Here is a 14,762-nt window from a genome sequence, read left to right on the forward strand (position 1 = left end):
TAGATCAAGAACGGTGGAGGAATAATTCTCTAATAGGCCAGGAATCGATACATTGAGCCATATTAGCTTGATATATGTATGAGGATTTAGATTAGCGCAATTAAAACTTGCTGATTGATTCATTTTGTCACACAGTTAAAGCATTGTTTCCTTTTCCTTGTTTTGCCTCAAAAGAGAAAGCCCGTATTGCAAACAGTAGTTCCCTAGGAGTTGATGGAGCATTTTCTCAATAGAGTTCCCAGTGACAGAAAACTACACTTGGCAATACATTAGAAGCAAATCCCAGTATAAGTAATCCAGCAAGTGACCTTTTCCTTTTCTAAAGAAAACATAAAGGATTGCATTCCAGTTCTGAACAAAAGCAGATTGAATCAGAATTCGAGAAAGACTTCGTCCATACTAGTTGACACCATATATTTTAGTTTAGTACTTACAGGACAATGGAGGGACGTTTGGTTTGCTAGAAAATCAGGCACGATCCAGTTAAGTTGTACAAAAATTCCATGAAGTATGGCCTGTGAGACAAATTGATCAAATCCGTAGCAATATATCCGAGATAATAGCTCTGAAAACTACTAGTATGACAGGTCCTATGATTCCACCGTGCTTTGTTGTAGCAGTCTCAACAAGTCATAAGCAGCTTGATTATTCTAGATAACGGTTCTCGTTTCACAAATTATTACAATACACAGATATCATCACATACTACAATATCACACTCAAAGCAACCCAACTACAAGATATTCTCCAGTATTCAATTGAGCAAAGTCAACTCAAACATGATGGAACAAGGATAGATCAGGTTATCTTGCGGATGGACTAAATATGGCTGATTCTTTTGTGAATGTAATGTTAGGGCTTGAGGCATTGCTTTCACCGGTTATGTTCTTCCTTCTTCCAGCAGTCTCACATTCCAAGCTCTCCCTAAGTTGCGTGACAACTTCTGCCATCCTTGGTCTTCGATTAATGGCTCTTGTTGTGCAGTTCATTGCTAGCTCTGCAACCTTCCAGACAGAGTCGGTGTCGTATACCCGCTGCAACCTTGCATCAACAATTGCATCGATATCCCCGACCCCAAAACTCAGTTGAGCACGTTCAATTATATGAACATCACCAACACGCCTAATAGGAGGTTCTCCTGTGATAATTTCTAGAAGAACCACTCCAAAACTGTACACATCAGTCTTCTCATTGAATTTCCAAGATTGCAAGCACCTTAATAAGTATACAAAAGCAATAAGGTTAGGTAGATACAAACAACTTCAAAAGAATCATGAAATCCTGTACTGCAAAAATTGTTTTTCTGTTTTTCTTTTTCTGTTTTTTCTTTTTCTTTTGTTTGTAAGGAGATCTTCTATCAAGTGATATTCTTGACTAAGCACATATATCTTTATAAGTTGTGGTTATATTAAGTTAAATTAATTCCATCATGACTAGAATTCCTTCCCTTTAGCAAGAAGTCCCAAACCACCAAATTCTACCGGATAAAGAAAAAGAGAAAGTATGGAGACATACACGGGATCAACATAGCCTGGGGAGAAAGCAAGCGCTGTCATTGAAACATGTGTTTGTAAGTCACTATGGAAGGCCTTAGAGAGCCCAAAATCAGATACCTTAGCTTCCAGGTTTTGCCCCAAAAGAATGTTGCTGCTCTTTACATCTCTATGAACTATTGGCATTGGGCATCCATTGTACAGATAGTCCAGGCCTATATCAAGTCAAAGAACATCGAACATCTAATTAGAGAAGGAAAAGTTATAAATTGTTTAGCTTAAGAACAAAAGAAAATTGGATAAGAAAAATGTGCTTTATGCCCCCCAGAACCTTGTGCAGCATCGAGTACTATTTGGAGGCGCTCCGCCCAACTCAAGGCTCTACTAATGCCAGCTTTACCTTTAAGGTCATAAAAAATACATTAGTAATGCTTGATATGCAAATGCAGAAACTTGTATGCATAATATGCTAGACAAACCTCCTTTTAATGACATCCAACAATTAATACCTTCTAGGCAATGGAATTATGTGATACTTATGTGTTTCATGTACTACAGGTGAAGAACTATCTCTTTTGATTCCTGCTGCACCAAGGAAAGCTACATGCTTTATGGAGGAATTCACAGTTCATCTAATTCTGTTTTTTTGATTAAATCCATTTTCAACAAGCACATTTTAGGAAATGAAAACCTTATAGTTCATATTTAAAATCTTCACAAGAGCCCAAGTCTCAGTAAAAGTTTTAAAAAAAAAAAATTATGTTTGACAGATGAGGTCCTATGTTAGCAAAAATTTACCTCTACTTAACAGCACACCTAATGCTCTATGTATGCAGTGATTCTATATCATTACACCCAAATTATTAGAAGGCTAATCAAGTCAATCAATCTAAGAATCAAAGAAGACAAAAGAAAAAAGAGAAATCTAATGTATTCTTTAAAGCTTAGCAAGTTACAACTGAACCACTAGTTCAGAAGAAATAATGCCTTTTATTGCAGAATCACCAGACAATAAGGTCATTCAGCCAATTACTTATATACTTATATGATTATATCACACTCGACTTTTACATTGCATGAAGTCTTCAAATTGGATTCAGTGTTTAATATTTTATAAAGCTAGCTAGGGAAAGAAAAACGAGAGACTTGGGCTAGTGCATAAGAAATGAGAAGAGACAAGAATTTTATTTCTTTTGATTTTCAAATTGCTTTGCAAATACTTATCAATTGGTGCACTGTTAAATATCAAACACATGCACTCCCATATGTATCCGCGTATTGCATATGTGCTGCTCTCTTGATTGCCTACAAACCCATTCTGCCTTTTAGAACGTTGATCTATAAGAAAAGGAAGCAGATGAAAAAAAATGACATTTGATCTGTGTTACCATATTCTATGAAACAGGAGAAACGGATGATGAGAGGAATTTTGTCCATTAGAAGAAGCAGACTAAGCTTTAAGCTAGATATGCATCACATGATAGATCTATATAGCAGTTAAGTTACTGTTCCTGACCTCTCAGATGATCTTCAAGGCTTCCAAGAGGCATATACTCATAAACGACTGCCAAGCAACCTCTATCCATGCAGTAGCCAACCAAAGAAACCAGGTTCTTGTGACGAACTCTCGACAAATTCTCAACCTACAGAAAATACTTCAAAATAATATCAAAGGAATATCTACAAAAAGATATCCTAATGAGTCAACTGAAACATTATGTTCTGCTCAAAGAAATTCTGAAAAATGTAAACTCATATCAAGACAGCCCTGAGCTTGAGAAAAGAGAAGACAAGGACTGTTTTATCCTCATGTATAAATAATCAAGTAGTTGATTAATTTTGCAATTACAAGTAACCTTCTTCATAAAAACTCATACATCATGAAATCACAACAATCACTAATAATGAAGAATTGAAGTCTATGTCAAAGTTTAATTAGATCTTAAGTTTTTTTTTTCAGATTATTTATCTACAAACTAACTTCTTTTGAATTCACTGCAATAGTAATGTTTACGGAACTGTAATACCTGTTCACTGTTACAGACTTTCAGTATTCCTGAGCTATTTCCTTGTTCTTTTAGTAGTCCTAAAGAGTCCAAATAAGGGGTTTTAGGTTATCTAAAATGTCCTGTTAGGAGTGAAAGTCGTTTTGTAGAAAGGCAAGTTAGGGTTTTCTACAGACCATTAGAGGGCTGAAAATTGTAATAGCCAATAGATTGATTTACGAAAATCGAAAAAAGATCTAAAGAAGCTTCTTTAGCCAGGTTGTTTTTTCTATTATCCCTCTCAATATATATATTCCTCTCTAAAATCTTATTCTCTCCTCATCTACCTTCACTACTCGATATTCACTTCTACTGGATGGTAGACAACTGCATCATAGGACACCCCCAACTTTGCCTTGCATCACTCCCAAGGGAAGATACCTTTCAATGACAATCAATGTCTTAATACATATGCAATATCTCAATTTGCCATCTATAACAAAAACCTAATTTTCAAATCATAGATGCCGGATGATGTACAAAATAAGTTACCTCAGCCAAAAACAGATTAGGTGCTTGTTCTGATGAAAGAGAGCACATCTTGACAGCAACCTCAGTGCCATCTTCCAACGAACCATGGTAGACAATCCCAAATCCTCCTTTTCCAAGGATATGAGAAAAGTTCTTAGTTATGTTCTCCAATTCTATATACATGAATTGACGACTCTCAAATTGCAGCTGATTGTCTTTATGATCAACATCGGATAGGTGACTCGTATAGGACAGCTGATTTCCTCCGTGATCAACATTGAATTGCCAGCTCTCAGATGGCAGTTGACCCACTTCATGATCGGCAGCTGGATTAAATGATAGAACTTAATATACATGCCATAGTATGAGTAGTATGTGGGTACTTAGGTAACCGCTAATTTAGAACCAACAATGTTGTTGGGAAACTACCTTGTGTCTTTCTTCTAATTCTCCGCACAATAAGTACCACCACCACTATCAACAGAATGGGAGGAACAACTGAAAGAATTATAATGAGAAGTGTATTTCTCTTCTGGTCTGGAGGAGGAGGGTTGCTACTATTACATGGGTCAAAGCTAGCATCAGAAAAAGTTTACAAAATATTAACAGTAATTTGAGCTCAGAAGAACAAAATAAAATTACCCGCTTTTCTCACGGGTTAGAAATTTAGAATAACATAGCTAATCAAAAACTTAACCAATAAGATGATTTTCGATGGTTATACTACAGAGTGCTCCCAAAGAAAATGAATCAAATGAGGAGCTGTTTTGGGTCATTAAAATAAGTCTTTTCCCTAAAGTAGTTGAAATGCGACAAGCTTTTGCTACTATAATTGGTAGAAAAGTGGAAGGACTTGACTAAAATCAAACCTCAATTTGAGTAACCCATCTGTTGATTTTTTAACAAGGCGATCAGGGATTTCTGTGATGCAGTTTCCAGTCAAATTTCTGTCAAGTGCAGATTGCATCAAGGACCTAAAAATACTCATTAAAGATAAACAAAACAGTATATCTGATATTAACACTTACAGGACAACGAGGGATGATATATCTGCTAGAGGATCAGGAAATTTTCCACTTAAGTTGTTGTAAGACAAATCCCTAGAAGAAAAATAACATAATTAGATATGACTTTAGAAGTTCCTTGTAATTTTGTAACACTATAGACTTACAGGAACTTGATTGCCGTGAGTCTGGAAAAAAAAGTGGATATCTGACCAACCAATCCATTGGAGGATAAGTTTCTGCAGCACAGTTGAATCAATTCGGATATATATCTCTTTCATCAGTAATTTCCAAGAAAACATGGATCCTAAGAAAAATTTGCTTAAGCTCTCATTTTTGGATACTCACAATCCTGTAATCCTTGAATCATTACCACCGTCACTACAATTCACCCCATCCCAAATATACTGTTCTGGAGAACACGGATCGCCCATCCAATTTTTCTTCACTTTATACTCTGCTTTGATCGCCAACATAGCCTCAACTGGTACCACAAAACAGATCATACATTGAATTATAGTTGTAGGTATACTAAAATGCGAAAAATCTGTGAAGAGATGCAAGCACCGAAAACAACAATCCAATTCCATCAATTTCCACTCTTAGGGTTTAACAAATAGGATTTTATTGAAAACTAAAAATACGTTTCGAGCTACACTTTTTGTATGCCCCACATCATGCACAGTAGCTAGACGCGAAATAATCAAAGAAAACTTGAAGGGGATTCAACAAGTAACGTACCGTCTCCAACGTGGGTCCTCTTGACGTCTCCGATGCTTACAAGGGAATAGATCTCATACGCATTGATGAGGGGAGGACGAGTGGAGTTCGTGGTCGCGTTAAGACTGAATACATGACGGGGGTAGTTGCCCAATGGAGAGGTGCTATATATATAGCCGGACATGAGGTAGGGTGGCCTGTACTGTTCGTACCAAAACTCGTCATTGGAGTAGATGTTGAACTCCCTCACGTCCGTCGCCGAGACGGGTGTGAACTCAGAGAAATGAAGGCTCACGTAGTAATATGGTCCATTGTTGCTGATCTCGGAGTTCCACGAGAACACGATGCTGTCGTTGACGCTGGCCGACACGGCGGCGGTCTGCTGCACGATGGTAGGGACCTCGAACTCGTCGCCTTTGTAGTAGGTAATGTTCGAGGCGGTGATCAACACGTCGGCAGTGATGTTCTTAGGTTTCCAGATGCGGTCGTACGGGTCATCGGGATATCTGCAAACTGGCGTTATATGATGCACGCATAGATTTCAAAAAGAAAAGAAAAGGCATGTTCAATGCCAGACTAACCGAATTATGTCAGGCGTTGTTGCTCCCAAGTTGAGGCGCTCAGAGAAGACGATATAGTCGGACGGAGTTGCAGTCGGATAGAGTACGGACTTCAGTTGCCTCATCTCCAAGAAAGATATGAAGGGAGTCGAAGAAGAGTTGCTTCTTCTCATCAAACAAACTGATACGAAGTCGCCCAAGGCAACAGTTATAGCCTCGTACACATACGCATCGGACGTAGAAGAGATGTTCACCGTCTTCCAGAGAAAGACTCCAATGTATAGATCGAATAGCAACGGGTCACCGTTCGCCTGCAGGCTATTATTTCCATCGTAGTTCCCATACATGAAGCCTGCTCTTAAAAGATACTTATAATTTTTTATTGCATGCAAGGTGTAACAGTTACGATCTCCTAGGGGGAAGCTTCTCACAGTCAAATACTGCTTCGGAAGAGAGGAGTTTATATAATTCGACGCAACATTGTAGTTTGTCCCGGTGTCTATAAATTGATCGTCTGTCGTATACTCTATTCCTGTACTGTCGTCTATGGAATTATTGGTAGCGCCACAGTCTATACTAGTGAAACCTACAAATAAGAAAGGAGAAGATCGAAGAATTAACTTGAATAAATTGGTACGTGAATAATAGCTCTCTTGTTGAAATTATTTATAATGCATGTGTTAGAGAGCATATATATATATATATATATATTACATACCATCAATACGAGGAGACTGGCCATGAACATGAACTGCTACAATCAAGAAACTCAGAAGAAGAGGTCTGCACCATAACCCCATTGCAATCTGTGCCATTCGATATCCTCGCAACTTTATTTTCCCATGCAATTTAAGGTTCAGATGGCCATATATAGCTCTCGCGGACTTCCTCATCCTGTTATTTTATTCAATTACTTTTCCACCCCCACCCACAGATCATTAAGATCCTGCATCATTTCTTGCACCCAAACACACAAAACTATCGTCACAACCTGTTCTTTATAAAGGTCAAACAGGGAGTTTACTAAATTCTGATCAACTAGTTAAGGGCTGATTTCTGACCTTGTTAGGGGTTGAAAATTGGCAAAGTATTGTACTGCATGAGAAGGACGTGGAATTCATTATATTTGAACTTGTAATTTTCATGCCAAAGAAGGATCTTGTCCTCTGGCTAATTCTTAATCAGCAGGTGGGGTTGGGAATAGAAAGCCACACAAGAAACAGAAGTACTTCTGAGATATTAATAAGAATCACTTGTTAGTTACCTGATATGGATAGGTGAGCGAATTAAAACCGGTCGTCATGCACTGGAATAAAATCAGCAACTAATAAGTTGACTTTGAGGTGAGTGAACAGCTGATGCTCGTGATTTTCCTTGAGGTTTTCTCTTATCTTATATTTAATCAAACACATGAAGAGAAGTATATATTTAAAGAAGTAATTGATGCCATACTATTTTGTTAAAAATTAGCTTAAATTCAGTTTCAGTAAAAATTCAGTATATATCAGTATTTCTGTGCCGCATGTTCGAACGGACCTTGGGGGCGTTTAAACGCGGACTCCAGACAGAGAGCAGTCTATGATGCAAGCATTCGAGCAGCCCAACCGCATTCGAATGCGAGCCAACCTAGAGAGCAAATTTTTGCAGGTGTTCGAACACCCCTTTGGTTCTGATGTATTAACATTGGGCGCATTCGAACGCGCCCCCAAGGGTGTTCAAACACTACACGAAAAATCCTCAAATCTGTACCTGACTATAAATACTAAAGCGGATATTTTAGAGTTAGTTGTTTGAAGAACATTTATGATGGTTGAGCCACTATTATATTGAGAGTGATTAGAGTTGTTAAACTCTTTATAAGTGAGGGATTTGCATAGTAAAGAAAATTGTTCTGTCTGTGGACGTAGGCACATCGTCGAACCATGTAAATCTTGTCTCTCTTTCTTTATTGTCTCCATTATTTTCATTGTTGATGATTGCTTACATTAGGGTGTTAATATGTGATTAGAACTTGCTTATGACTTTTCTATCACCATTAACATTTCTTTATATTAGTTTTTCTTTTACTATTTCTATTTGGAGGTGAAGTTCTTGCTTCCGCTTTAGAGGAAGAAAGCCTCAACGAGTAAACTTTGTATTGCTGCCTGCTATACAGAATATATAACATACACTTATAAAGGTCAACCTTGATTTTATTTTCTTAGAATTGTTTAAATTATTCAAAAGATAGAAAAAGGAACGTACAACTAGTAAGAAATTTGAGTTATATTATCCTTACGTGTACCAAATTGACAAATATAAAAGGTCTAGTATTTTCACTTTCAAATCTTTTGCAGCTTGGAAGTCTGAAGTTATCCCCTCTTCCCAACTCAGATCTCTGACGACCGATCTACAATTCCTGGACAAATTTAACAATCAAAAGATGGCGAAAGCTTAACCAACTAGTTTGAGTAAAATAATTTCTTACAGAATTCCAGATGCAAAGAACAGAGAACAAGCTCTGTGACTACAATTTGCCATGCAGTTTGATATAGCTCACAAGTACAGTGAAGCAGAATGAAGGTTTCATAGTATTGCTGACAAAATTATTTATATTAGCACGTTACTTCTGTTAGCAAACAATATATTTTATATTTTATATTAGAGTTCTATAATTTTAGATAAAGATGAGCATAATAGAGTTATAACTCATGACTTCTAACTTTAATATCATGATAATTCACTGGCTACTCTAAATATTTAACTTCTTAGAGAATGATAGTTAGATATTTTATATCTCTTTTTTTCTCGGCTTAGAAATAAAAAAGAAAAAATATAAAAATTACAACCAACTGCAAGAATGATCGAACATCGATTACTTTAGCTGTCGAATTATCTTTACATGAGAGGAAATCCATGGCCCATGACACAAGCAAAATTTCCTTGAATATTAGTTGCGCAATTGAAATCCAACTCTAGTATATAAATTATCAAATAAGCACAAACCGAGCAAGAGTTTATTTATCATTTTTAGACGGTCAACCACTTATTACAAGGTTCCTAAACTAAACAATTTCTAGATAGTCGACCATTTATTACAAACTCGAAAAGGCAGATCTTCATGCTGAGAAATTGTAATCCAATTTCTTGGCATGCACATTCTTCTCCTCGCACACTTAGGCAAATTCTTCAGTATCTGAAAAAAGATACAAAAGTGTCTCATGAACTCACAAAACAGTAGAAAGATAATATTTGATGTAAGTTAACATACTAGCAACATTTCATATTTAAGAAAAGGAATATAAACTTAGCCATAAGCTGGTAAAATAGTAGATGAACTTGACTGGAAACAAACCTCAATATAAGGGATCCAGAAAGTGACTTTTTTAACAGTGCATCAGGCATTACGCCAGTGAAGTGGTTTCCTGTCAAATTTCTGTATAAAAAGAGAAGATTAAATGAAAATTCTGAAATAATTGGAACCTTAAATTTAATTTTAGTAATACTTACAGTACATGGAGGGATTGAATGTCTGCTAGAAAGTCAGGTACTGATCCAGTTAAGTTGTTGTAAGACAAATCCCTGAAAGAAAACACGGAATTGCGTGATCACGTCCAAGATATAGATAGATGCATAGATCTCTCTATACAGTTCAAAGGACTAAAGTCTTCTACTGCTTATGCTTACAAGAAGTTGATGGCTTTGAGCATGGTAAAGGAATTGGATATTGTTCCAACCAATCCACTGTGGGATAAGTTTCTGCAACATAGTAGAAGTGTATAACCCATTAGGATATCCTTTTCATCAGCAAATTTTCCCAGAAAATATGACTCCTAAGATAATTTGCATAAGGTATGTTTCTTGGATACTCACACAGCTAAAATCCTTGAATCGTTACCACCATTGCTACAACTTAGACCATCCCAAGCATACTGTTTTGGAAAGCATGGATCACCCATCCAATTTTTCTTCAGTTTATAAGCTTCCTTGATTGCCAACATGGCCTCAACTGGTACCATGAACAAAACAGAGAGAGAGAGAGAGAGATTAAGAGATGACATTGAATTATAATTGTTGGTGAACAAGCATGCGAAAATTTGACGAAGGCATGTGATGGAATGGAGATTAGAGATGCAAACACATTCCATAAAGACAGGGTTGTTTTCTCCCCATTGTATTGACTTGTTTATGCCATCATCATGAACAATAACTAGACGCAAAAAATTAAGGAAAATTTAAAGGGGATTCGAAAAGTAATACATACCGTCTCCGGTGTGAGTCATCGAGACATCCACCAAGTTCCAGAGTGAATATACCTCAACAGCATTAATGATGGGAGGACGAGTGGCGTTCTTGGTGGCACTGAAAGTGAAATTATACCGGGCGCGTCTGCTCAATTCGGAGGTGCTATATATATAGCCGGACAAGAGGTAGGGTGGATTGTAGTGTCCGAACCACAACTCGTCATTGAAGTAGACGTCGAACTCCCTGACGTCCTTTCCCGAGAGGAGTTCGAGCTCAGAGAAATGAAGGATCACATAGTAGTAGTATGGCCCGACGCTACTGCTTTCGGAGTCTTCGGAGTCCCAGTAGAATCCCATCGTGCTGTCGTTGATGTTTGCGGCCACGGCAGCGGTCTGGAGCACGGCGGAGGGGAACTCGTAATCGTCACTTCGATAGTTTTTGACCTCAGATGCGGTAGTTAGCACGTCGTCGGTGATGTTCATAGGCTTCCAGATGCGGTCGTACGGGTCGTCGGGGTATCTGCAAATGAATTCACCTTAGTTCTTTTATAGAATACCTTTTTCGACGTCTACGTCCGCCCGATCGATGTTGGACGTACTTACCGAGTTATGTTATCTGCAGTCGCTCCAAAGTTGACCCGTGCATAAAATACGATATAGTTGGAAGAGGTGGCAGTGGGATAGAGCGTGGACTTCAATTGCCTCATCTCCAGTAAAGAGATGAAAGGAGTGGAAGAAGAGTCGCTTCTTCTCGTCAGACAAACTGATACGAAATCGCCCAACGCAACAGTTATAGCTTCGTACACATGAGTAGAGGATGTTGTCGTGATGTTCACTGTCTTCCAAAGATTGACTCCAATGTGGAGATCGAATAGCAACGGACCGTTCGCCTTCACGCTATCATTTCCATCGTAGTTTCCATACATGAAGCCTGCTCTTAGAAGATACTTATAACCTTTAATTGCAGGCCTTAAAGTGTAACAGTTACGATCTCCGTCAGGAAAGCTTCTGACAGTGGCATACTGCTCAGGAAGCAAGGAGATGATGTAATTGGAAGCAATGTTGTGGTTTGTTCCAGTGTCTATAAATTGATCATCTGTGGTATAAGGTATTCCTGTAATGCTATCATTGGAATTGCCAGTAGCACCACAGTCTATACTAATAAAATCTACACAAAAAGAAGGTAAAAGAACATTCATCAACTAATTAAGCTTTTAAAAAAGGCAATGAATTAATATGGTATCGGAGCAGAAGGTAACATACCCTCCAAATTTAGACGCTGGCCATGAACTTGAACCGCTGCAATAATCAAGAAACCCAAGAGAACAGAGCACCAAGACACCATCTTCTTCTCTAAGCTCAGAATATACCCTATTAATTATTCCCTCTTACTTCAAATTTAGCTCGGTACCTCTTGCTTATGCTTCAGATGGGCAGATATATATATATAAACTCTTGTGGATTTCACTTTGCCTATTACTTAAACTGCATTACTTTCTTTAATTTCACTTTCAGCCATAGATCAGAAATACTTCTTTATCATTTCGTGCGGCCAGCAGCACACCGGACTCATAAACTGTAATCACATTTGATCTTTTCTAGCTTCAGTTCAACGGTATTCCCTCAAAATAAAAAACAAAATAAAAGTTCAACGGTTTAATAAAGGTAAAACAGGGGCTTTTTAAATTCTGGTCTAATAATTAACTGCCGGTTTCTGATCTTATCTTGAATTTAAAGTTAATATATTCGAAGTTTTGAACTGGTACTGGTCATGCCTAAGAAGGATATTGTCCTCTGACTAATTCTTAATCAATAGGTGGGAGTTGAAAGCAACTCAAGGATCAGAGGTAACAGTATCAGTCATAGCTCTCAATTTTTGATTGAATTGGGAATTGAGATTACTATCGGACCTTCATGTCTCCTATATATAAACCAATACAATAATCTAAACGAGTTTCAAATTGGGATACTAATGTTGGTGGATATAGAAAGGTGGATGTGAATTAGACCAGTTCGACAGTGGAATAAAATTTGCTACCGATGAGTTGACCAAACGTCCAAGTGACCTCGGCAGAGGCTTACTCCTCTGGCTCAGAAACAGGTTCAACATCAGATGGTCCCATGTCCCTGGTCTGATTCTTGAGAATCCTCTGTGTCCTTGTCTCTCATTGCAGTGGAGTTGAACCCATCCTAGATGTGCAATCTGGTCAAGTGACTTTTCTTATCCAGTAGCATCTATGACCGGATCTCTGAGTTCATTCTGTAGACAAGATAAGTCTAGTGGCATATCATGGGTAAGTTTTACGTAATGCAAAACTCTGCCTTTTGGATCATCGACATCATATCACAAAGGTCCTATGTAAAGATCCTTCTTTTGATGCCTTAAATAGTTAAATATAAGCGAGGAAGTTGACAGATAAGATAAGATACCTGAGAATGCCGAAATAAATCGAGTTAACAAATACAAAGTTTCCTAGAAATTCTGTAGAAGATCATAATCTCATATATGCTATCGTAACGTACGAGATATCCATCCTCTAACTCAATCTTCCATATATATAAATATATATATATATAGAGAGAGAGAGAGAGAGAGAGAGAGAGAGAGAGAGATACACCTCGTCATCTTATAACTGTTAAGAAGTTGATGTTTGCCACGTTAAAGCCAACAAGTTGACCATTTGAGAAGTCATGCAATACCGTTAAAGAAAATGTCAACTATAGGTTTCGTTTTGCCGTTTGGATAAAGCTTATCCAACAGGGTCGACTTTTTCTATTTTATATATAAAGAGGAAACAGAGAGCACCTACCACTAGTTGTAGGGGTGAAAACGGGTCGGATTAACTCCGACCCGACCCGCTATCCGACCCGATTCGGATCGGATTCGGATAAAAAAATTCTATCCGACTCGGATTCGGATTCGGATACGGATAGAATTTTTGAAAAAAATTCGGATACGGATTCGGATACGGATCGGATAAATTTTTCAGATTCGGATACGGATATCGGATATCCGTTTATCCGCATATTTTTTTAAAGGATTTACAGTTTTTAGTTTGCTTATTTAAATAGTAAGTATTAATATTATTACTAATAATGCGTTATATATTATTTATATAGATTAATTTCTCTAATTTTATATATTCGACATACAAAAAAAAATTTTGTTGTAAAACTCTTAATAATTTTGTGTTAATTATATTTAAATAAAATATTATAATTATTTTAAATTTAATTAATATCCGTTTAAGATCCGATCTTTTATCCGAAAATTATCCATATCCCTTTAATCAGGATATGGTTTTAAATTTTACTATCCGTCTAATATCCGTATCCGAATCCGTATCCGAACTAAAAATACGGATCCGGATATGGGTTGAGCACTATCCGATCTGTATCCGATCCGTTTTCACCCCTAACTAGTTGCCAATTCGTAACCATCTCGTACAAGCAATTTCAAGAAGCTAGTAATCTTCAAATTGAGATATTAAAAGGAATCACTCTCTAACATGGAGATCTTCTAAAGAGGAATGGGATTTAAGCAGGTTAAACTTACAAAAACAAAATTGGCTAGCGTAGAGGTATATATTATCCAAAAAATCCAAAACAGAGGACAACCATCAACTAATTTGAGCAAACTTTACAGGATTGCACTTCAATTGTTTGAAGTGCTAGTTGTGGTTTCGGAGGTAAGAGATAGCATAAATAGAGAACTTAATAAAAAAGGGAAAATAAAAAACGAAAAGAAGTTATTTTACTGCTTGTATACCCATTTGACCCCCTTAATTCTGACAAAGCCGCCAAGATAAGAACTCGTACAACTCTGTAGAGTATACAGGATGAGAAATGCTTGCAGGCCGGCCTTTGATAAATTCTCGCACGGATTGTAAAATATTTGTAAATTATTTGTTCGTAACGCTTATCAGATATAGAATTACCTTTCTGATCTATTATTCAATGGGTAGAGAAATAGGCTAATAACGTCTCTGTTTTTATTTTTATTGAAATATCTGAATTGTTGGCTAATTATAGGTTAGACCAAATGACTAGTTTTTTTTTTCGATGTATAAACTACAGATTTATGTCAACCTTCTCAGGAAACAGGCCAAAAACTCACTGGTGCAAATCCACCAATTTTTCCACACATCTACAGTATCGGGCGTAAATAACGGCTCTGAAACAATAGGCTTTTCATAGCAGTTCAGATTAAGATGGTGCTGAACTTTTAATATAAGCAGGAACAAGG

General features: G+C 37.2%; 1 protein-coding gene across 1 annotated transcript; it reads right to left on the reverse strand.

The window, feature by feature from the left end:
* Positions 1-557: 557 nt before the first annotated feature.
* LOC140759539 (senescence-induced receptor-like serine/threonine-protein kinase) lies at positions 558-11,915 on the reverse strand. Its single transcript, XM_073096128.1, has 20 exons — positions 11,780-11,915; positions 11,120-11,684; positions 10,537-11,036; positions 10,146-10,281; positions 9,960-10,031; positions 9,783-9,854; positions 9,628-9,708; positions 7,012-7,076; positions 6,315-6,879; positions 5,755-6,239; positions 5,362-5,497; positions 5,181-5,252; positions 5,038-5,109; positions 4,879-4,956; positions 4,439-4,584; positions 4,031-4,335; positions 3,010-3,136; positions 1,825-1,893; positions 1,516-1,708; positions 558-1,215 (listed from the first exon to the last, which is right to left on the reverse strand). The coding sequence occupies exons 1-20, from the start codon at positions 11,859-11,861 to the stop codon at positions 804-806; spliced, it is 4,233 nt and encodes a 1,410-aa protein (XP_072952229.1). The 5' UTR covers positions 11,862-11,915; the 3' UTR covers positions 558-803.
* Between the last annotated feature and the right edge of the window lie 2,847 nt (positions 11,916-14,762).

The sequence above is a fragment of the Typha angustifolia genome, chromosome 1 (genome assembly GCF_048772165.1).
Source record: "Typha angustifolia cultivar Huaian chromosome 1, ASM4877216v1, whole genome shotgun sequence".
In the NCBI taxonomy this organism is placed as follows: domain Eukaryota; kingdom Viridiplantae; phylum Streptophyta; class Magnoliopsida; order Poales; family Typhaceae; genus Typha; species Typha angustifolia.